General features: G+C 35.8%; 1 protein-coding gene across 1 annotated transcript in view; it reads right to left on the bottom strand.

Moving 5' to 3' along the window:
• LRP12 (LDL receptor related protein 12) overlaps positions 1 to 23,672 on the bottom strand; it is a 53,423-nt gene that overhangs the window by 3,508 nt on the left and 26,243 nt on the right. The window contains exons 2-6 of the mRNA XM_050891447.1: positions 19,913 to 19,969; positions 12,597 to 12,732; positions 10,959 to 11,161; positions 4,389 to 5,490; positions 3,414 to 3,546 (exon numbers count right to left, since the gene is read on the bottom strand). Coding sequence (XP_050747404.1) covers positions 3,414 to 3,546; positions 4,389 to 5,490; positions 10,959 to 11,161; positions 12,597 to 12,732; positions 19,913 to 19,969 — 1,631 coding nt within the window. The remainder of the gene's footprint in view (positions 1 to 3,413; positions 3,547 to 4,388; positions 5,491 to 10,958; positions 11,162 to 12,596; positions 12,733 to 19,912; positions 19,970 to 23,672) is intronic.

Genomic DNA, 23,672 nt, shown 5'->3' with positions numbered 1-23,672 from the left:
GCAACAAAGTATATAAGGTGCGCTTCTGCCCAAATCAAGGACCTCTAAATAAAGGCAAAGTGAAAACCAAGGCACTATAATCTGGATATGGAACACTGATTACAGAAAAGTACATCCACAGACCCAGTGTAGACCCAGTACAGCAGGTATGCAAGATCTGTTACATACAATCTTACCAAGAAGATAAAGTAGTCACTCTGGATGTTAGAGTACAGTACATAGAAACATGCCTCAAAAAGTTTAGGATTTAAAAACAAAAACTTCCATAAAGATTTAACAGAGGTGACCTTTCCTTATCCACTACCATGGAGCTGCCTATAATAGAGACGAAATTAAATATCCTCTCTAGCAGAGGCTTGTAGTTTGATTTTCTCCCATTCTGGCATAATCAGTTAATTCCAGTTTCAAAATGCTTTAATGCTTCTGTTTAATTAAAATTATCTTATGTGTTCTAAACCATACATTTCCTAAATTTGGTATATATTTTCTAGTCATTCAGCTATAGAACAATGCATGCCTGAATTTTTCTGCTTAAAACCTTGTATAACTTTTAAATTGTAAGGTAACGCAAACATATTAACACCGTTGACTTGGGTGTCCCTTACTCAACCTTACAGAAAACAGTGCCTCAGCTAAGTAGCTCAGTTCTCAAATACTGATCTGCCAGATGCCTATGATTCTGAAAATATTCACTGATGTGTTGAATTACAGGATAAAGTCCATATTCACATCTTTTAATGAAGATTATGGAAAAAATATAGAATATTCTTCAGAATAGCTTCCCCCCCCCCCCATGAAACACTTAACATATATGCATATATTTCACTTTGTTTACAAACACTGAACTTCAGTGTTCTCATGCTGTCACCTTCAGCTCCCTCCCACAATCCTTCAGATGCCACAGGGCATACACAGTACAGTATCCAAACAATACTTCATGCACAACCTACCTCTTCCCTTCCAATACTTCATAGAATGATATTTGAATTCAAGCATATAAATACGTATGTTCAGTAGCCTTACTTTCAAAAGCTACTGGAGAGACTGCTACCCATCCTTGAAAATCCAGCTCGGAAGGCACGTATCAGTTTTAGGCAGAAAGCATTACATACAAATCAGAACCACCAAGATTCCTCTAGCTTGAGACTACTAACTTCTAGGAAGTCTTCAGTGCTACACAGATTTGCAGTCTTAAGATGTATATATTGCTCAAAACAAAGAAAGCTGAACACACCCTGACTTAATAATGACTCCCTCCCCCCAACATTTAACCATATTAAAAAATTGAGCTTTGTAATTTATAGAATTCAATTTACATTGCCTCTTAAGCTTTTACTCTTACTGATGTTCTCTCCTCTGAAAAACAATTTTTTTAAACAATGCAACTTCATTCATTAAATAAGATTAAAAATTTTTATCATGGAAGCATCAATGCTCTAGAATGACTTTTTCATTATTTTTGAAGGTGATGGCCTGCTCCCTACTATTTCTTACTTTTATGCTAGTTCATTTCCCAGTATAGCTACTTAAGTTTTCAATGCCACAAATCTTATCTGAAATACTGGTCTTCATAATGGGAATTCATTAACACTCTTTCATAGTTCAAAACTATTGTACATGCATCGGTATTTTTATGGAGTGTGAAATCACGGTTACATAGAAAGACTATGAAACAACTACATTTTGTTATGTGTCATTACAAAAGATTGCCACTTTCAGTAAGTGTTTCAAATTCCATTATATTTTAGTTCTGAAAATTAATTTAAAATATATCCAAAGCAACAGTGGTTAATTCAATTTAAGTCAAACTAAAGATAAAAGAAAATTTCAGTAATTGCACAGCTTTTTTAGAAGCTCCAGTACCAATCTCTGACTCCAGCCACTACATGTCTGGGCTCTCCAGAATTGTCCTCTCCATCGGGAGATTTCATTTTAGTAAAAACCAAGATCTTCAGGCCACCTTTGTGGGATTTCATGATGAAAAACAAGTCTGAGCAAGCTAAGTTTGTCTGAAAATCATAATGGTTCCTGAACGTGTTCATGTGCACCAAACCTGAAGTGTCTCGTACAGGGTAGGGATGTGCAGGAAACATTGGTTTGTTCCAAGTTACCTGTACTAGAGGACTTACACATCTGGGCATGACAACTACACAGCCTTAACAGACTTTCTTGAGCTAACACTACCTCAAGAGGCTTGTGAGCATAGCTGCATCACAAACTGGTGAAACTTAATTTCAGAAAAGAGGACAGCAAGCCAAATTTGTAAAAGTACAGAATTGTTTTTAAACAGAAACATACTGATATTTATTATAACCACGATAACCCATCCAACAAGAACGAGGGATTCTACAGTGTTCATTATAGGCATTCATTAATAAGCTCATTCATAAGTTTAGTGCTAATTTAGCTACTGAAAAATCTTCACAATATCTTCTTTCTGATATGTTTTCAAAGTGTCTCATGTGAATTGCAACTTATTTTCCTCTTTTCCTCTGCAAAATCCTTTGTGACAGATCACAGCTGCTGCTTGTGAACATGTATGCATGAAAGAATATGTGAAATCTATGGCAGAATAAGTGTAATGAAATCAGTTCTGTTCAAAATAAAAAAAAACCCAATTCCCCTTCTTATGGTCTTGTAAATATTTTTCTTACGTGCTCAGTAATATTAACAGTAAACTTTGCTGTATTAACTGCAACACATGATACAAGTTAATGCCAACTCTAATACAGCACCACAGCAGGATTCTTAGACTGAGACTTTTCTTCTATTTCATAAAAGAGCATTATAACTGAAAGCCAATTTTTTAAAATGAAAAAGTTGTTTTGATAGAAATTAATTCATCAGCCAAATAAGAATTGTGCTAATGAACTATCTGAGAGTCAAGATGGCTAGATGCTATTAACTGCCATTTACTAGCTCTTACTTTGTTACTCAGTCCTGTTAATTTTATATGACGCTACAGCCTTGCCTTTGCCATCATCTTTTCTATGCATAGTGGGCATGATCATACCTAAACACATACGCACAGTGGATATGAACTACCATTTTGCATTAGAAGTCTCAATTCTTCTTTCCCAAATTTTGAAGTGCTATCTTGCAATCTTAACTTATACAACAACATCAATACAGAACATACAACTAGATCTACCAATCTATTACTTTTCATGCAAGAGGGATTCTATAGTGTGCATTATTGGCATTCATTAACAAGAAAAAAAGCCTACAAAGAAAACTGTGTCGTGCTACCATACCATGATTTTGTCCAATGGCTAATTCTTAGTACAATAGTATTGGTCTGAAAGGAAGAAAAGGAAATGCTATAGACCAAAAAAATGCAGATGTAAGTTAAAATATCTTTATTTCAGTCTACTTAAAATTTAAGTGATCTGCCTGGTATTTTGGAATCTTACCTGATTTGGTGAACAAACAGGAAAATCTTCAACTGGTGGAATTAAACCCTGGGCAATTAACTGTCCATAGGATGGAGGAGCTTCTCTTCTTAACAGTTCAGCCTCAACCCTTGACAAATGAGTTTCAAATGATCTTTCAAAGAGAAAAGAAATTTCATAACACGTAAGACTATGATTATATATATACATTTAAGAGTAAAACTACATCAGACATTATAATCTGAAATAAATTTCAGCAGATAAAGTTTTATTAATTTAATTGAAATTTAATTGACAAAGAATATACAATAAGTCCTTGCAGTCATTCCTATGGGTCTGTCCAGCTGAGACAAGAACAACAAAACCAACCCAACAATAAATTCCTAAAAAAAACCCCAAACAAAGCCCAGGCTAAATATAAAAGGCACCATGACAGATGCTTATATTATTTTATAAAAGTTGAAGAACATGTAATCCTGGTATGAGATAGTCTACAATAGAAGAAACATGCTGTTAAATACAGAATTGAGATATTTAATTGCAGAAATGAAGCTTTTCCACACTTTCTTTTTGGTAACAACATCTGAAAGCTTAACTCTCAATAGTTAAGTGATCAGAATACTTCTATCTGCTTTTCCTCACTGAAAGGGTGGTTGGTCACTGGAACAGGCTCCCCAGGGAAGCAGTCACAGCACCAAGCCTGTCAGAGTTCAAGGAGCATCTGCACGACGCTCTGAGCCGTATGGTTTAGTTTAGGTAGTCCTGCGAGGAGCAGGGAGTTGGACTTGATGATCCTTAGGGGTCCCTTCCAACTTGAGATATTCTATGATTCTATAATTAACTAACCTCTTTTTACTGTCAAAGGAGAAGGAACAATGCCTTTAGAAATCACATGCAACAATAATTGTATGTCAACAGAAAGGTTTCAAGTATAACAATAAAAGATATGAAAATATTTTAAAAATTTAAGTTCTCGAGGCCATCTGTTCTACTTACCTTCGCTCAAACATCCTGAGTGAGTACAATTTACAAGTACATCCCAGTGCAATGACAAGCAGCAATCCACAAATAAGACTCCCAATGACAGCTGCAGTTATTACTCTAGTGGGCACAATGACTGGGCAATTCTCTTCATCACTGCCATCACCACAGTCATCTTGAGAATCACAAACCCAGCTCTCAAACACACAGCGGTTATTTTTACAATGAAAATTTCCTGGCTGACAGAAGAAACAATTTTTTTCATCTGAACCATTAGGGCAATGATTCTGGTAGTTGCAGCGATCTGAACGAGGGTAGCAAACACCATTTCGAGAGCAGGGAAACTCATCTCTCTGGCACATGGTGCAGTTGGTTTCATCCCTTCCATTTGGACAGTGCCAGTAGCCATCGCAGCGTTGCTGCTCTGTGTAGCAACCCCAATTTCCACCGCATGGGATTTCCCAGGGCAAACAGAAGCCATCTACTTGGTAAGTGGCATTGAATCCTCTTGCAGCATTCACTTTGTCAGCACAAAAATGCACTCTTATCTGTCCTGAGGAGGAAACAACTGTGAGGGGAGCATGAGAGTCAAATGCTGTTAGCACACGCAACAGCCTCCGTGGATTCTCCTCTAATCCATCATATATTTTGACATAGTCTCCATAACCTGTACCATCAAGTTTAAAATCAGTGAATCGCAAAATTACTTTGCGATGGTCACCAGTGTCTATCAGCCAGGTGCAGTTGCTTCCAGGTGGATAGAAGTCAGGATAGTTGGGAGAACTGAAAGTACCATAAAAGTATTTTAACCAGTGACGACATGTTGGCACATCACAGTCTATTTCATCTCCTAGGTCAAGACAATCAATGTTACCATCACATTTTAAAGATTCTGGAAGGCAAGTGTAAAGCTTGGTGAAGCGAGAAAGACACTGGAACTGGTTGTAAGCACAAGGTTGAAAGGAAGAAGCTGTTGGAGGATTAGCTTTGGCACAGATTTCTTCGTCCGAGTTGTCTCCGCATTCATCCATATTATTACATTTCCAACTTTCTGGAATACACTTCCCATTAGCACAATGAAACTGGTCACAATCACAATTTGGTTCATCAGATTTCCCTGAAAGGAAAAAAAAAATTATAAAAATATTCTCTCTTAAGAATTTAGCACTTTATGGTTTGTGTCACATATTTATTTGCTGCACCGGGTAGTTCAGAATGGCAAATCAACTATTTAAAGTCTCTGTAAATCACCACAACTTTCAGTAAGTTTCAAGATAAAATAGTTTTTTCAAGTCAAAATTCTGTCAGCACATCAGCATGAGCCTCATCCTTAGCTGCTTTCAGTCAAATAACTTTAACTCAAGCAAGAAAACAATGCTCATTTATAGTGATTGAAAAATCTGGCTTCTAAGGTGCTAAAAATAAGTCAGAAAAATACTGTTGCTCTCCTCCATCGCTCAAAATACAGAAACATTTTGTCCTGCAGTACCAGTTACCTCCTCACATTCTTTCTTATAAAAGCAGTCAGACCTCTCTCCTGTTTTCATAGGTTCCTACTTTGTACCAAAGGATCTATGGCAAGAGAGAAGCTGACAGTTGAAAATTACCTATTACCACCAACCAAAGAGAAACCTCTGTCCTCACCTCTTCCCACTGCTCCTGCCTCTCCTCCAGCAACTAAAAGGAGAGTGCAGCAAATGCAGAAACACATGCTTGCCTGAACACAAAATTATACTTTAAAAGTTAAGGATCCAAGTAGTGGTCCAGAAAACGTGGAAGTGTGGGGGTTTTCTGGTCTTTTTTTTTTTTTTTAGTTCTGGGGCGGGGGGGAAGTCAAGAGACACCTTTATTTAAGAAAATGTGGTCTACTGGCTACTACCACACTTGTAACATCAAGAATATTTTTTCATGCCTTCATTTATTGAAGTTCCAACCACGTTAAACACGGAAGCATAGCTGGGAAGCAAGCTATTTCAGCTCTGCAACAACTTAGCTGAGTCAAATACCGCTGTATCATTTAAAATCACTGCAATTTCTAAAAACCATGGTACAGACTGTAAAATTGGCTATAAAACAAACTGCTGTGGTCAATCCTCCAAAAAAAAATTCAAAGAAATCTGCAATGCAGATGGTCCTACACAGCAGTAATTCAGGAAATAAATTAGACAAATATATATTAAATCTAAATACCACTATACTTAGGGTTTTAAAAAAGAAACAGGAAAGACAGTGTGATGAACTTACTGAAATATGGACTTTCCCAGGAGAAGCAGGTTCTATCTTGTTTTACAAGGGAACAGTTCAGATTGGAGTGGATCTCTGGAAGTCACCTAATCAAATCATCCGCTCAAAGCAAGGCTAAATGAAGTTTGATTGGGTTCCTCAGGGCCTTGTCCAATCAACTATTTTCAAAGTTCCAGTGCTTAACCACACAAAGTGATAGAAGTCCTCATATCTAGCCTGAATTTCCCCTGCTGTGATAGGTCAAGTCATATCACACCTCTGTTCTCCTTTTTGCTATTTTAGTATCTTAGAAAGCATTAAAAAGAAATACTCTACCTTGAAATAATTATTTATTTTTAAAAAGGTGCAATGTCAGCATTTTAAAAATTTCACAAATGCTAAGGTTTTTAGAAAATGAATGCAGGAAAAAATGAAACCAACAAGAGTGATAAATGTTATAAGCACTGCTGAAGAATGTTCTGTCAACAAATTTGCTGACAGAGAGTGAAAGGAGAGCAAAATGTATGTGCTGCCAGTGATTAAGTTTTAGAAAATGTTTATTTCACTAAAAAACCAAAGAACAGATCTAGTATAAATGATACAATCTTCTTGTTCTGTTACATATATATATATAATTTTTTTATATATATAGATTATACACTCACACAGATACACATTGTTCATAATATTAGTATGGCAAATATTTAAAACCTTGGCCTTGAATTTGACACTTGTAAAACTGAACTACTAGACTTGTTCTGCCTAAATTGAATGACCATTCTCTACAGGTGGAGGGCAATATAGTAGAATATGCATAAGAAGAGTCATTGAACTTGTTCAAGTACTGATTATACTCTAGCTCAATGCTTCTACCTTGCAGAACCTGGAAAGGTTGAGTAGAAAGCTATAATGTGGAGCTGTAAATATTAATGGCAATATTGGAGTAACAAAACAGGATACGATTTCAACCTAAGCTCTTCCTTCTGCAGGCCTTTAAACATCCCAGAAAAGAGCTGTCTACTTGATCCTGATTTAGCATTTTTAATCACCAAACCTGAAGTCATTACATCAGAAAAGTTTACACATGAATCAAAAATTAGAGTCATAAATTAATAAGAGATGTACAAAATAAGACTACCTTTGGAAGCTGTACCACAAAAGACTTCAGGATAGTACAAGATAATTAGCAGAACCCATGTACAGTTGTAGCAAAAGGACTAACACAATCCTTCCATGCATTTACAGTGAACACAGACCTCTGTACTTTTATTAACCCTATTTTCCACTCTACATCACCATTAGTAAACTCCATCCCATCCCGATACCCATAATTAAAGAGGGTGATAAATTAAAAGCGGTGGGAGAAAGACAGAGGGAAGGAAGACAAGTAAAGTGACACAAAATTTACCTTCTAGTCAAGTATCCTTCCTAACTGTAATGCTTTTTTTTGTTGTTATTGTTTTGTTTGTTTAAAATGAAATATGAATATTTACCTGGAAGATATTATTTACTTTAAACAAGAATTAATTCAAACAATTCACATGGCCTATCTTCCACATCAGATTTTAAACATGGGGCTCCATAAGGGTCCCTTTTGCTCCTGTAATCTATATTGTTTCTATCTTTCCAGCATAAGTAGGCCTAACTTGCATCCATGTAACTAAAGCATTGTTATTTTCTTCCCCTTTTTCTAAGATCACGTGCCACCTTTGAGAGTAGCCTTAACAACACTGAATTAAATAGTCTATTGAGGCGTTGAATTGAGCGCTACTGCATGCTGCTAATGAGAAGAAATCAAACAACATAATGGCACAGTTGAATGTATAGCAAAAATGTTGTCAGTATTTCAGGAGTCTCCTTTTCACACTCGAAAGCAGAAATGATCAGATGATTATTAAAGCAGACTTGTCAACTCTTCTCCTATACAGAGGAGAGTTTACAACATTAGGAGACTACTTTGATCACTAAAACACTACACCTCCACCTTAATTGTGAAATACTTTCGAAGTATCATATCAAACATAGGGACCAAGCTCAAACCAAAGTTTCAGTAAGGTTTGTTTTTTTAAAAAACAAACCCCACCCCTCAAAAAAACCAAACCATTTTTTTTTTTAAAAACATTTAAAAACATAGTCTTAAGTACTCCTGCATGACACTAACAAGAAGAAATCAAGTAACAGAAAAACTTGCTTATTGTTGAAAATGGTACAGCTTCTTCCAAGAGGGGTTACATAATGAAATTGTTTCAAGATCAGAGGAAAAGAGAGGAAAGGATTTTCAGAAAAACTCTACTGAGCCTGTCGCTTGCCTCTCCTGCCCGTTCTACACCCTTATCCAAAACGTCCTTCCTTCTCAAAGCCCCTCAGGCAGGAATGCTGCCTTCCCTATGTGCCTACGAGGAGAGGGAGATAAACAGGGCAGAAGCTGATGCCTCACAGCAGTAGAGGATGACTGATTAGACAGTGGCTTCTCCCCGACTTCCCCATCATCTTTTTTGCTGAGACAGTAAGCAAAATCCAGGTAGAACACTACCCTGAAAGCTGAGCCAGCATCAAATGCAAGGCTGCATTACTTCTCCCAAGACTTGCTAAGCTGCAAGGAGCTGAACTGTAGAGGGAACTTTTTTGTAGGCTTGAAAACAGGCGATAGAGAGGGATAAGCCCACCTGGAAACTTCAGGTTTGTGAAAGACTGTCACAGGGTGGAGGAAGGCATTAGGTAGCGTTTTGGTTTCGGCTGGAATAGAGTTGATTTTCTTCTTAGTAGCTGGTATAGTGCTGTGTTTTGGATTTAGTGTGAGAATAATGTTGATAACACTCTGATGTTTTAGTTGTTGCTAAGTAGCGTTTATCCTAAGTTAAGGATTTTTCAGTTTCCCATGCTCTGCCAGCAAGCAGGCGTGCAAGAAGCTGGCAGGAAGCACAGCCAGGACAGCTGACCCGAACTAGCCAAAGGGGTATTCCATACCATAGAATGTCATGCCCAACATATAAACTGGGGGGAGTTGGCCGGGAAGGGCGGATCGCTGCTTGGGCATCAGTCAGCGGCTGGTGAGCAACTGCATTGTGCATCACTTGTCTTTTCTTGGGTTTTATTTCTCTTTTTTTTGTCATATTCCTTTTCATTACAATTATTATTATTCTTAGTTAGTATTATATTTTATTTTACTTTAGTTATTAAACTGTTCTTATCTCAACCCATGAGTCTTACCTTTTTTCCGATTCTCCTCCCCACCCCACTGGGAGGGGGGAGGGGGAAGCGGCTGCGTGGTGCTGAGTTGCTGGCTGGGGTTAAACCACAGCAGGTAGAAAGAGTGCAGGACACAGAACAGAGGCAAATATGGCTTAGGCCAGAGGAGATCAGGGCTTGTTTTACCGAATCTTGGTGGAATAGTTTTGAAGATGGGTGGCAGTGGATAGGTGTAAGAGTATGAATTGTTTTATGGAGGCAAGGAGTTAGAAGTTGGCGCACAGAGATTTGGAGCAGGGCAGAGAGTGGATATAGGCATACTCTGGGAGGGAGCAAGAGAACATGGAACCATTGTGAAAACAAAGAAGAATCTAATCCAGTATTTGGGATGATCAGGACATAGAACACCATAATCGTGCTATTACATAAAATTGTAATACCTCTTAAGGCCAGAAAAAAGTTTGGAAGTAGTCTTTACCCATGACTGGCTTCCTCCTCTCTTGGCAACAGCTACTAGAGCAAGAATTACCCACAAAACAGTCTCAAACTATTACTACTGCTATTATTACTATTATTACTACTAGCTTATATCACATACTTGAATTATCAAAGGAAAGTTTTGCATGTACAGAACCATGTCTGTACTTGGCTACAGTAATCTATCATATTAATATGGTTTTGGGTTTTTTTAATTTTTTTTTTATTTAAAGATAGTATACCTTCTGGAGATGGGAAAAAATGATGCAATTTCTATGAGAAATGTAAAAAAAAATCCTGCCATTTCTTCCCTCTCTTGCCATGTTTATGGCACTCAGAAGTCTACCCAACTATTTTAACAAACTAATTTTAGTCTGATGAAAACATTTCAAATCTTGAACTATGTTAAAAAAACTTCCAGTTACCTAGTATTAATAGTCAACTTTTTTCCTCCCAAAATCATTCACTCTGCTTATTACTGTAATCACTGATTCCCACTTTGAATATTCAGGTTGTGCATGGGATCAAAATACTTTACACAACGTATTCCTGAATTAATGAAATCCCTGATTTCAATGAGCCTTGAATTGACTACAGGAAACACATATACTGCACCCTGCTACAAGGAAGTAGTTCTTGAAACAGGAAACAAAAAATGAAACCATAAAACTGTACTATGTATCATTTGAAACATACCAGCGAAGTAGGCTAATCTGAAGCCTTTCCTGGAGATACTATCATCTGAATGAAATCTGATCCAAACATGATCCTGTGAAGAGATGTATGGTGACGGAATGGAGGAGCCACATGCTCTATAGCCTTCGATATTCTTGTAGCTTCCAATTGTTAACCAATCTGAGCTGCATCGTCGTGATCCCTGAACATCAAAATCTTGAAAGCTGAAAGGGGAAAAAAAAAAAAAAAAAAAAAAAAGGTCAAAACTGCTACTGAACTGGGTATTACACAACCAAGCTGATGAATTACTACACATAAAAATGGAAATTAGCTGTAAGTCCTTTTTTGGTCTGAAATAAAAAGAGCAGCTTCTCTACCCATGTAAGAATAGGATTTAACCTTGTGGTGATGATACTTTTATGTCATGAGGACAGCCGTCATCTAAAAACAAACAAAAAAATTCTGTTCATGAAATTGTCTTTGAGAGTCTCATTCAATAACTTTTGAATGACTTCTTTCTTCTCTGAAATTTCATCAGAACTTTAGCTAATGCTACACTTAGCCAATGATATGACTTGACATTATAAATACAGCTAAATTGTTCAAAACTATGATTTCAGATAAGATTTTCTCCCAGTTGCACTACTCAGTTACCCAACAGGTACGTCATGGAATGTCACGGTATGGCTACAACTGTATCAAGACATGGTGTCATGGTAATGACCTGTGAAGGGAAGACAGTCTGGGCAAAACAGGTCTGTACAGACAACAGAGCAGTAAACCAGAAATGAAATCTGAAATGTATAAGTGGAAGAAAACAATGTGAGAGGGGGAAAAAAAAAAAAAAAAGGAGTTTTATTAAAAATAAACAGTATGAAAAAGTTTAGAAAGCGGTCTAGTAGATGAACAGCTCTACCTACTTTACATTGCATTTATGCCACTTTAATATTTAGTAGAAAGATTGTTTAAATTAAAAAGCAGTACTTTAAATGAATAACTGATGTCAAATCAAATACTTCATAACGAAGAGCTGCTTCTTAGGTCAGCAAGTCTGTACTGGAAACTGAAGTAAATCTGCAGCTAATGGAGTTTCATGATCAGCCTATGAATCAGTACTAATTTGTATCTTGATGCTAAAACAGGCCTAGATTTCCCTTGCGGCAGTAATGGGGAATGAACTGATGAGACTGAACCTACGATACAACTTTTTACAATACTTCTTCAGAAAAGTTACAAGATACGTGAAACGGTGAGGAGCTCCCTGCACCAAAATTCAGCATTTCCAAAACTGCAATATCTATTGATTTACTATTTGTACCCTGTCATTTTTAAGCACACCATGAGACTTCATAGCAATGAAGCATTACAGAATTTCCCCTACACATATTTTAATGCAAAATTCTTATATTTCAGAGACATTAAAAAGAAATCAAATAAACGAGCACATAGAAACCTTTTCTAGTCACCAATTCTCCAGCTGAAAACAAATGCTACATGGCTGTGTGAGAGCAAATCAGATAAAAGGAAAGGCAGAAAACAGACAAAACAAATCCTACATTTACAGGAAGGAAGAGGAAATTGGTACATACACAACTGGCAGTTAAAAATGTCTAGTCAGTACTTCTTCAATCCACGTGGTTAATACAGGAGCACTGTTACCTTATAGTAATGATCTCCCCTGGGTTTGCATGGATGTACCAGCTACAGTTGATGCGGGCAGGATACTCAGAGGGCCACCCTGGACTTGTGATTGTCCCACTTGGTGATCGAATTTGTTCTGGAATATCTCCACAAGCTAAAAAAATACATATATATTGAAAACAATTTGATTAATTCCTTTTTTTTTTTTTTTAAAGCCAGTAGGACAAAAAAACCCCAAACAAACAAACAAAACAACCAGCACTAATCAGGGAAAATATCACACTGAGTTAGATGACGTAGCAATAAAAATAATGTCTAAAGGAGTTCATAATGGAACATGTCAGCCGAAAGATGTTTTCCAATGTTGCCAGTGCAGAAGTTTATACTAACATCAATTAGTACTACAGATTAAAAAAAGATTATTCTATACAGACTTTGACAACTTTTATTATTAAAGTGAAAGATTTTGTATTTCCTAATTTTATTTTTAGCCTTCACAAAGATTCAGTTCAATTTAACCATGCATTTACACCTTATACTGACAAATTCATTAGAAGGTGAAATATAAATTAAAGCTAAATAATCAAGTAACTGAAATTTCCTGTCTTAGGAAGACCCAGTGTCTGGCCATCATTTAAATACCCCCTTCCACCCCTTGGCATGGAAATGATCTTCATACACACGATTCCAAATGCTTGGAAGGCAAAGAGCACTTCATTTACAGATGTTAAAAGTTAGGTTCACAAGAGATTCTTCTTAAGAGGGACTTGCGTAACTACAATTCTGATAGTGGACTAGAAAGCTTATATTTATAGGACTAATTCTATGCAACTGAAGTAACTCAGCCATTTGTATTCTTACTTCATTATAGGTGTAGCTTTCTGCCTTGACCTTAACTCAGCTGCTTGTTCCTTTCACTGGAGTGTTCTCAGCTCTGCTGATTTTATTTCAAGTAACGTACTTACTAGTTTTGTGGTTTTGTTTTGCTGGGGTTTTTTTCCCTCCTCAGCAGCCTTATATCAAACACCTGTCATGTAGCATATTCACAACCTTCACATAAATAGGAAGGCCAGAATACTCTCTGAAATTATGAGGACGTTTCAGAGGTCAGAAAACACATTAAAAATAATTTCCCTCTGTGCTTTTATTTACAATTTCGTCACTCCTAGTCCAAAACTTGTGAGCTCTCAAAGTTTACTAGTAGCACAGTCAGTTACGCACAGTAAACAAAAGAACTATTACAAATGAGGAAGCATTTTTGTTATTGCCTGATGATCAAAAGCTTTTAGAATTTTTAAGATTTTGAATATGTATTTGATTAAAATAACACATCAGAACTGATGCAGTGAACAAACACAATGAAGAATGAACTCCATTTGTAATATTGCAAAAGTTGTAATAATGTAATTTGTAAACAGGTTATTAATTTTTTTCTATTTTTATCCACAATCAGGCTTTGAAGATAATTTTTCAAGACTACAGAGACCTGAAATTATTGTCTAGCTCTAATACAATAAAAAGGTATATTCTTAAATTATTATTATTATTGCTTAAAAATATTTCTATATGGCATAACAAATACATTTCTAAAAATAGGTTTAAAAGGATTAAAAGACAAAAATGCTGGCATATACCTGAATTTTCTGTATTAGCTTAAATACAGAAATCTAGAAACAAAAATAAAACTCAGTAAATTTACTGTTTTCAAGTACAGCCATAAGAAAACATTGCTTTAAATAGTTTTTCACATTTCTTATTAGAGCTTCATTCATGCTGCACAGTTAAGTATTAACATACTTTAGCTATAGAACATAGGACCTGTCCTAATATCTAGGGATGAAAAAGTCTGAAATACAGAAAGATATTATTTTATTTGAATATTCAATCAACTATTCACTGGAAACTTTGTTTTAATTTTGAGCAAACCTATAGGTGGTGCTCTAACACCATGATATTTTGGAACACTGCTCCTGTGTGAATGATTTGGATATATTTTACATCTGTTCAGACAAGAAATGGAAGGACTGGAAAGAAAAACTGGTTACTCACAATTAAATGTTGAAGTAAAATAGCAGCTTTAACAGGTTCGAAACAAAAAATACGTGCAAAAAAGTAGAAGAATGTGTAAAACATTTTGTACCAAGCTTGCAGATGTTGGCAAGCAATTCCATGCACTACTTGGTTACTACTGAAATAGTGCTCAGCTTAAAATAAGTTGCCTTCAGGTGAAATTTATACTATGACAACATTCACCTGGTTTCAGATATTTACAAACTGACATACGAGCTTTTGCTACTGAGAACCTCTAAGGAAGCTTTTACATTTGCCTGACAAAGAAAAACCTTACACTAGAAGATAAAAATAATCCATTCAACATATGTTCATTTAATTTTACAAAGTTCACCTCCAAAAACTTAAACATGCTATAAATATATGTACAGCATGTGTCTGTTGAATAGGAGCCTCCAAACACTGCTAGCAACTGTAAATTACTATGCAATTGCGGTTTCCTATGCTGGCACAGAACACCCTGACAACTATAATCTACTCAATCCAATCCCCGCAGTAGTACAAGCAGTTAACTTTTACTTGTTACATGAGTTTGAATGGAAGAAATTCCACATGGAAAGCCTGTATAACCAAGGTAGTATTTTCAGAGCACCATGAAAACTTCCAGTTTTACTCAAATTCCGTTTTTTTAGCCTTGTTTGCAATACCAGCCATATCCCTATATTTTCTTTATTCTTTTACTTAAGATGGCTTTTCCTCTGTTTCCACTAAAGCTAACACTGAAGAGCGGAGGGCAAAATATGACTACTTCCAGCACCATCCAATATGGGAAGAGAGAAGCAGAGTAAGGAGGGTATAAGGAAGCAAGAATGATCACAGGCACTAAAATAGAGGGTGGAGTGAACAATACTGTACTTCTGCTGTAGAAGCGAGAAAAATCGAACTGAAGAAAGTGTGCATATGACAAAGTGGGGGTTCAAAAAATAAAAGGGAATGGACTTGAAAAGGGAATTACAGCTTCCTTAACTTCAGGTTAGCTACATAAGTTAAATGTACTTGCATATTTGGTATACATTCATGCACTGAAATCTCTTACTTATAACTCAGGAGACAACAGAAATCTCCCATTTGCTTAAAAAGTGTATAATGGTCAAGATTAACTGTGTAAAAGCTGCACTTCAGACGTGCTGTCATTTTGAAAGAGAATAATTTCTCAGAAAGATTTTTAAAATCAAGGATAACCTTTTGAAATAGAACAGTTTTAAAGGGAATCTACTATAAAGATAATAGTAAGCCTTTTAAAATCAATTCCTGACCCTCTGCTTAACTAGGATGTTTCTTCTGAAGCTTTTGAGAATATAATGTAACATACATTTTATTCATGTGTTTGTAAACATGGAGAATGTGAGCAACATCAACAAGGGCATGGGAATCAAAAAAACAATTCAACTGACAGTATGTAAAACAGAAATGTATCAATAGAGGCAAACATCTTTACACTAAGTTGTGGAGAATTTGCACTTCTAATTTCAATTGCGAGTGGCCCTGCAGGCATTTGTCATACAGGTCAGTTATGTCTATAGGAAAATTACAGGAAAACTGACTAGGTTTGGAATAATTTATTAAAAGTATTAAAAATACATAAGAAAACAGCAGAAAGAAAAATAGACGAGTCAGAAAAAAAGGAGATGAGTTTGCAACTGAGGCAGAAGCACAAAACAAATTGAGAAGCCTGCATCGTAGAGAAGCAAAGACAGACAGTGATGCATGCCCAAGACGCTTTCAAATCTCATGCTGGTGGCTCTAAGATTTCTGGGTGGGGACAAATCCCTCCTGCACAACCATTTCAACATGGGTGTTGCCTCTGCCTATATTCCTCTCAATTCCCCTATATTCTTTGGTACAATTCTGCTCATCCATCTCCTACCTGTTTTAAACTCTTTCCTTTGTGAGCCTTTGTTTTATTAACAATCTATTTGCAATGCTGTTTGTTACTTTGCTATAACTCCATTCAGTAGATTGCAATAGTGTAATTAGGACTGAAGATGTTTCACAGAATACAGTGTAAAATAATGGTCAAAAAAACTGCTGAGAGGATAAGTTGAGTACATGGTTTTCTGGTGTATATGGATTTTCTTGTAGACTTTTTAAAAATACATACAACAGTTTTCCTTATTCTCTTCTTCCTGAAATTTGTTCACCACCCCACATTATAGAACGTGACCATAAACCACCTACAGGATGTTGACTGGTAAACAGAAGAAAGCCAATGAAAACTTTACAGTACCAAATTCAACTTGCAAGTTATAACAAGAAAATAATTAAGAAACCTATGCAAAAATTCTGCAGCAAGATCTAGAGAAGTAAAGTACCTGTAGTGACAGTGAACAACATGTCAAGGAAAAAAGTCACTTCAGAAAAGCAGGGAGAGGGAGATTAGGGATTTATCTTCACAGTAATGCCAGGAGATTAGTTGAAAAGATAAAAGAATTAGCTTTCAATGTGAACCACAAGATGATAAGGTATGCATTATATTGGACATGGTAAGGACATGAATGCAGCTGGATAAATGATCTAAAGGTGTTTAAAACAGCTTAGAGTAAAAAGAGAATAATGTTGTGATAAAGTCCAAACCATGAATAGGGAGGATAATTATTGCATTTGTAACTCTCAGGAGCCACTGAAAGTCTTATTTGGAGAACTATGGGGGAAGAAGGCATAGGAATCTTTGCCTCCAGGTCAAGCTGAAAAGCTTTAATTTAAAATGCCCTTTGCTCTCCAATACAGAGAAACACTCAGTAAAAAGGAATCATTACGAATTTTTTTTTTTTGGTAATTGTTGGGAACAAGTGTTTTCACCAGTGTAGAAGTTCTTTAAAACGGGGGGGGGGGGGGGGGGAGGGGCAGGATTGGTTTTGCAGTTGCGACAATTATGGTGCAACATACCCCAAAGACAGACCTGAAAATATTTCTCAATTTTTCAGATATTAAAGGCATAAACACTTGTTCTCTAGTGATAGCTTATACGCAAGAGACAACATTCCGTGATTGCTGTTGGTAGAAAAAGCATGCTCATATATTAGAGGTGTACTTGTAACTTGGCAGATATAATATACAGCAGAAGCATAAATACCAAAGACCACAGAGGTCTGTGCTATTAAAACATAATTTAGTAAGGTAGGTCATGTAGCCTTACAGCAGCAGCATGACAGGAAATCTACCATCAAGACAATCATTTCATTTTAAATCCCTTCTCAGTAGCAACTGTCCAAGAAAATCGCTTGCTTGGTTTCAACACCAAGTTAAAGTTGGATTTAGAAAGATTAAAGGCCAGATGTCTTTGGTTCTATTTTACAGAAACTCTGCTTAAAATTGTTCTGATAAATTTAAAGCTGTCCAGGTATGCTTGATGAAATATATAATCTGCAAGTTCAAAAACATGTTTGGGAGACCCAGATTGTTTGAAAGGAACTAAAAAATCATCTAAATCCATCCCCATCTGTTATACTTGGGCCATACACCTAACATTTAAGATGTACATACAAAGAACTGTAAGGAGAATGTCACTGGGTCTCTCTACACACTTTCTTCAGGTTTTCATTAACAGACCACCCCCATCCCTATTATCTCAAAATTCTCCAGTGAAGAATTTTCACTTTATATTAAGGTAGAAACTTTAAGAATATGATACTTATTTTTCCCCAGCTGGAAAGCTATTTTACAACACAGGACCTCCAGAACTACTTTTTTTTTTTTAATATTTTTTTTTTTAATTTATTTTTAAATGGAAGTCCTCACTGGATCTTTCTTCTCAGTAGTTAAAGGTCTGTCTACCAGCTGCTGTTATCTTGCACAGAAAGTACATTGTGTTCTCCTCTTTTTGGCACTGCCTATTCAAGCATGCTGGCCAAAGTACTGAAAGCAGAGTCAAAAATTCCATTCACCTCTTGCCCAGCAGATGCTTTTCTGCCTGTATTGCAACCTGTGACACAACTGTTGCAGTAAACAAAGGGGTGAAGGGTTGTTAAAACATATCCTGAAAGCTGCATAGCTAGATTTTAGGCTGTCTCTGTATCTCATACAATCCAATTCCAGCAACAATTGTTCCAACAGTGGCAAGTACCTGTGCTGTTATTTATTATTTACAGTGTGTCATAAATGTACTATATATGATCCTTGGTGCATTACTACTGTTGAAAAGCAACAACATTCTTCATGATACAGCACAAGAATGCATAGCAAAGATCTTCTATAATTAGACTTTTGACAGTCTTTGAGTGGCAAACGATGAAAGGGGAAAAGAGTATAGTGTAATAGAGACCATCCACTGACCCTACATTTATCCAAAAACCTAACCATGAGCACAAGTAGCAATGTAACGTTTGAAGCGCTACTGCAAGGATAACTACAGCGAGATGTGCAAGCCGTTGTCAAAAAGGATGAGTTTGCATTTTGACTCTTATTTTAGGAGAAGGGTGTGAAAATCAGTTTGATTTCCAGTGATTAGTGGCAGCTTCCCTATGGAAAGAATCAAGCTTGTATTCTTCTAGCCACTGAAGAAGAGTGTTTATCTCCCCATTGGCACATATTCTGAGTATCTGTATCATAAAACACGACCAGTAGCTTAGCTGACAGCGCTTAACATCTGAAGAACAAAGACTATACACTGGTATTGCCTAATGCCTTAATGGACATACAGTCACATCACTAACACAGAATAGCCCCAACGGTGGCTGCTGCTCAGAAGAGGCCTAAGACTGACTTACTGGAAGAGAATGTAGCAACCTTTGAGCAATGTGTGCTGCTTTTATACCCCATATTCTCCCAGCATCTCATCAGTTTCTCAGTTTCATGAGTTCTAAGATTCTTTCTTTCTTGTATTAAGGAAACTGTGCAGTCAAGTGTACAGTAGTTTCAGTTACTGCTTCAATCTAATCAGGTGAAACGCCTAACTCCTGGATTTATATTATTTGATAGTAGCAATGTCCAAAATTACATTTCAATAAATTTCATTTCACAAAAACTTTACTGTGGAAAGAAAATATCAATTCAACTTAAACCAACTTTTCTCTTAGTTCAATGTTTGTATGGAAAAATAATTAAGCAGTCCACTTAGAAAGGCATAATCTGTTCATGAGCATGCAGGTATCAATTTTATCTTATGAGAATTTTTCCATGTTCCAGTTGCTTCATTCCTTATTACATGCTGCAAAAGGCAGTAATAATTTTTATAGCCAAATATCTCTTCATAAGATACCAGGTGGCTTTCAATATTTACTATTTAAGTCATGCATGAAATTTAAACATTACAAAAAATGACTTACCCGTTGACACTCCTGAAATATGCACATTTTCAGAATGTTCTGCAAGAGCACCATTTCCTAAAATTAAACATAATGAATAAGCTAATTTCCAAGATAAAATTTGTAAAAATTCTTCAGATACCCTTTTACAGAACAGAAAGAACAAAACTGTTCTTAAAGTTATTTTAATTAATATTAAACATTAAAGGTCCTATGTTCATTTTATGATAAAACTTAGAGCAAAACTAAAGAAAAAGTTACTATACAATGAAAATAAAAAACAAGCATTGTTAGTGTACTAGGACCAATTAAATATACTAGAAAGTTAAGGAATGAGAGGCTGATAGTAGCAAAGAGTTTTGAGAAACTTCAGGCATTTTAGATGGTAGACTTTGCATGATTTTGTGTCAAATGCTATTTTCTTTTCAAGAAAGGTTTATTTCAATGCATCTTCTCCATCTCCTCCTGGATCAAGATCTGTAAGTAAATGCTATGCAATTAAAGACATCCAGGGGAAGACATCTATCTATTTCATAATGAATTGCAGCCTATACCCTTTATCCAGAAAGATGCTTCAGGTATAGCCGGGAACTAGCTACCTTCAAGAGTAACTCCACATCAATGTTCATTAAAACTAAGTATACTTGCAAAGATGAACAATGAGACCCATGTGGTCATCAAGAGTTAGAGACAAGAAAGTTATTCCTCCAAATCTCATACTACTACGTACTCCTCCAAAGTAAAAGAAGTCTGCTAAAGCGAATATGTTTGCTGACACATGGTAGCCCTGTTACATGACGTGACAGATCAAGTTGTATTTGTGCACATTTCTCCCACTGAACAGCTCTCATTCTCCTCTCCTTTATTCAATATCTTTTCTTTTAACCTTTACAACAAATGTTTAATGAAATCTTCCAGGCGTTTTGGGAGGGGAGAGCTACTTTCATAAATAAGCTCCTTTGAACATAGCCAATGAATCTAAAATGTAAAATACATCACTAAGCAAATTTGAAAACCACAATGCTTAATCCCTCAAAGTTTTGTAATATTGAAGATTTGCCATGTCACACAGATTTTCATACATGCAAAATCAGTTCTTCTACCAGCACTGCAATGTAAGTGTGATATGTTTGGGTAACAAGAACCTTAAATACATGAAGAAAACTCAAATTCCTTTTATACCAAGCTTAAAGACTGCTAGATTTGACCTAGAACATATACACCTAAGCAAGCATCTCAATGCTCCTCCATTGCAGTGGTTACAAATAAAGTGTTTCAGAAATTGCTCTCAGGGTCGACACCAAGTGCACAAAGGCATGATTTTTTACTTCCTAAAGGCACAATACAGTTAGAAACCTGATGATCAGAATTTGTACAAAAATAGCAAGTCTAATTTTTCTTTAAAAAAAACCAAACTAAATTCTTGGGGTCTTAAAAGTGACATGTCCGTCCGTCCCCCGTTTTTAATATACTAATTTCGCTGCATATATTTACATACCAAGTTGCTTTGTCTCAATTTTAAAAAAAATTCCACACTGTAATAATTCCCCTCAACGTTCAAGACAGAAGTATTTTAAAACACAAACTATTTCAAATACTGTATTAATGAGCAACTATTTTCCAATTAAACTATTTTCAAAAGTAAAATATATCTGTAAGTTTTAAAAAGCCATTCTCCAAATAATTTCTCCACTTTGCATATAAACTGACATGCTAAAGAGTGCTTGCCGCTCTGATTTCATGTCTTCAGTAACACTTAGCTCTAAATTTACAAAATAAACACCATCTTTGCTGTAAAGTGATTTTACTCGTAACTGATTCCACAGAAGCACATTTCTGTTTGTCTTGTTTTCTATTATTTCTATCACCATAAGGAAAACATTAACACATTTCAAGATCTCTTGTTTTAAGCTAAAAATAGCTTACTGGTATTTCATCTTTCAAATTACAGTAGGGATTATTCACTGGTTTTGTATTTTCAAAAAGTAGTTATTAGCACATACAACTATATCTGTAGTTGTTATTGAACACTGAAAACGAACAGCACGACAAAAAAGAAGGAATTCACAAACATTTAGAAATATGGAAAAACCCAAAGTAATTACGTTGAAGACAGTCAATATCTGGGCACTCCAATGATACCCCCAGAATCTGCACTACAGTCAAGCTGCCTATACATAAAGACCAGGAAAACAAAAACCCCAGAATTTTAATGACATTAGTTCTGATAAAAATAGAATAACAAAACATGAAAATACTGACATAACACTGAAGTGACGGAAAGAAAAGCAATGTATCTATAAAAAATTGACAAAAACTATAAATCAGTAATAACAAGAAGCATACTAAAATGGGAACTCACATCCAAATCCTGTACACATTGACTTAGGATTAATGTGTTAAATTAAGAAGAAAACGTAAGTCAATATCCAAAGCCAGAATGCTTTAATATTTTCCATCTAAATGTGCTTTATGAGCTAACAATTAATCTCTTGACATAAAGTGATGTCACATTTATTGTCAAACTAACTTCAGTGATTAGTCAGAAGAAGCACTAATGTGTGATGATGAAGCCTCAACTCCGATCCAAGTACTATAGTATCAAAATAAGGTGGGTTTTTTTAAATTATTTCCTTCCCAATAATCCTTCATTACATGAAGGATGAACCTTAGAAACCGCTCAGATTATTACTTCCTTTTTTATTGGAAACTGTCACTGAGATAGAGTGTGTTCAGATGCTATTTAAGCGTTACTAACTGCTGACACCTTTATGAAATTTTTAGGCAATGATCCCTATATGATCTCAACAATTATGTCACATAGTTCCATATAAACTGAGTCCACTAGAATATCAATACATCAGAGAACAGATCAGTAATTTCCATTAAGATATGGGAACATAATTATCTTTGAAATTCCTGTTAGTCTATCTATTTAATATAGCAGAGTATATATAAAATTTTTCTTAGGTCACCAGTAAGCTTTCATATTTCTTGATGTTTTAAAGAAATATTTACTATTCATTCCCTTTTGAACCTGAAGTTTTAAACTGAAACAGGCGCCACCTAACAAAACTTGACACAAAGTTTGTCCACATCAGTTACAGGAGCTGGTTAAGTATGTGTGACAGCACAGTGCTGGAAGACACCCACCAAGAAGCTCCTGCACGAATCCATTCTGCCTGCAAGAAACCAAGTTTGCTTTACAAAAAATGACATCTTCCATCACTCTTTTTTTTAGTGACTTGTTAAAAAAAAAAAAAAAAAAATCACTTGTGTAACCAGGACTATATCCATCTCCTTCATACCCTTTTATAAATACTTAGGACAAATGGACCACTTATTTCAAGTGGTATTAAACAGAAATGTCAACTTCAGTCCTGCAGCTTAAGATATGGTCAGCAACCGCATTTAAATTAAAAAATTCAAATGGACAAGGCTCACGATAAAAACAAGCGTTTACTATGTTTTTTCTAAAAAAAAAAATCAAAATAGAATCTTTGGTAAATAGGATACGAGGTATGTTAAACTACTGGTAACCTATAGGTCGAACAAAAGTATGGGAAATACTTTTAATGGCTTTCTATTCTTCTAAGTGCGCAAGTTTGTTGCCACCACTGCTGGTGATATCTCTAAAGATTCCTTGACTGCAATAAAAAAAAAAAAATCAGCCAATTGGTTATTAAATGAGTTAGACTCTTCATAGAATGTGTTTACAGTATGGAACAATCTCCAGTTTCTGAGGTGCCTTTCTGTCTTGAATAACTTTAAAAATCTCTTA

Source organism: Gymnogyps californianus, chromosome 2 (genome assembly GCF_018139145.2).
Source record: "Gymnogyps californianus isolate 813 chromosome 2, ASM1813914v2, whole genome shotgun sequence".
NCBI classification, from domain to species: Eukaryota; Metazoa; Chordata; class Aves; order Accipitriformes; family Cathartidae; genus Gymnogyps; species Gymnogyps californianus.
Note: the sequence above shows the minus strand (reverse complement) of the source record. Positions and strands in the feature narration are given on the sequence as shown.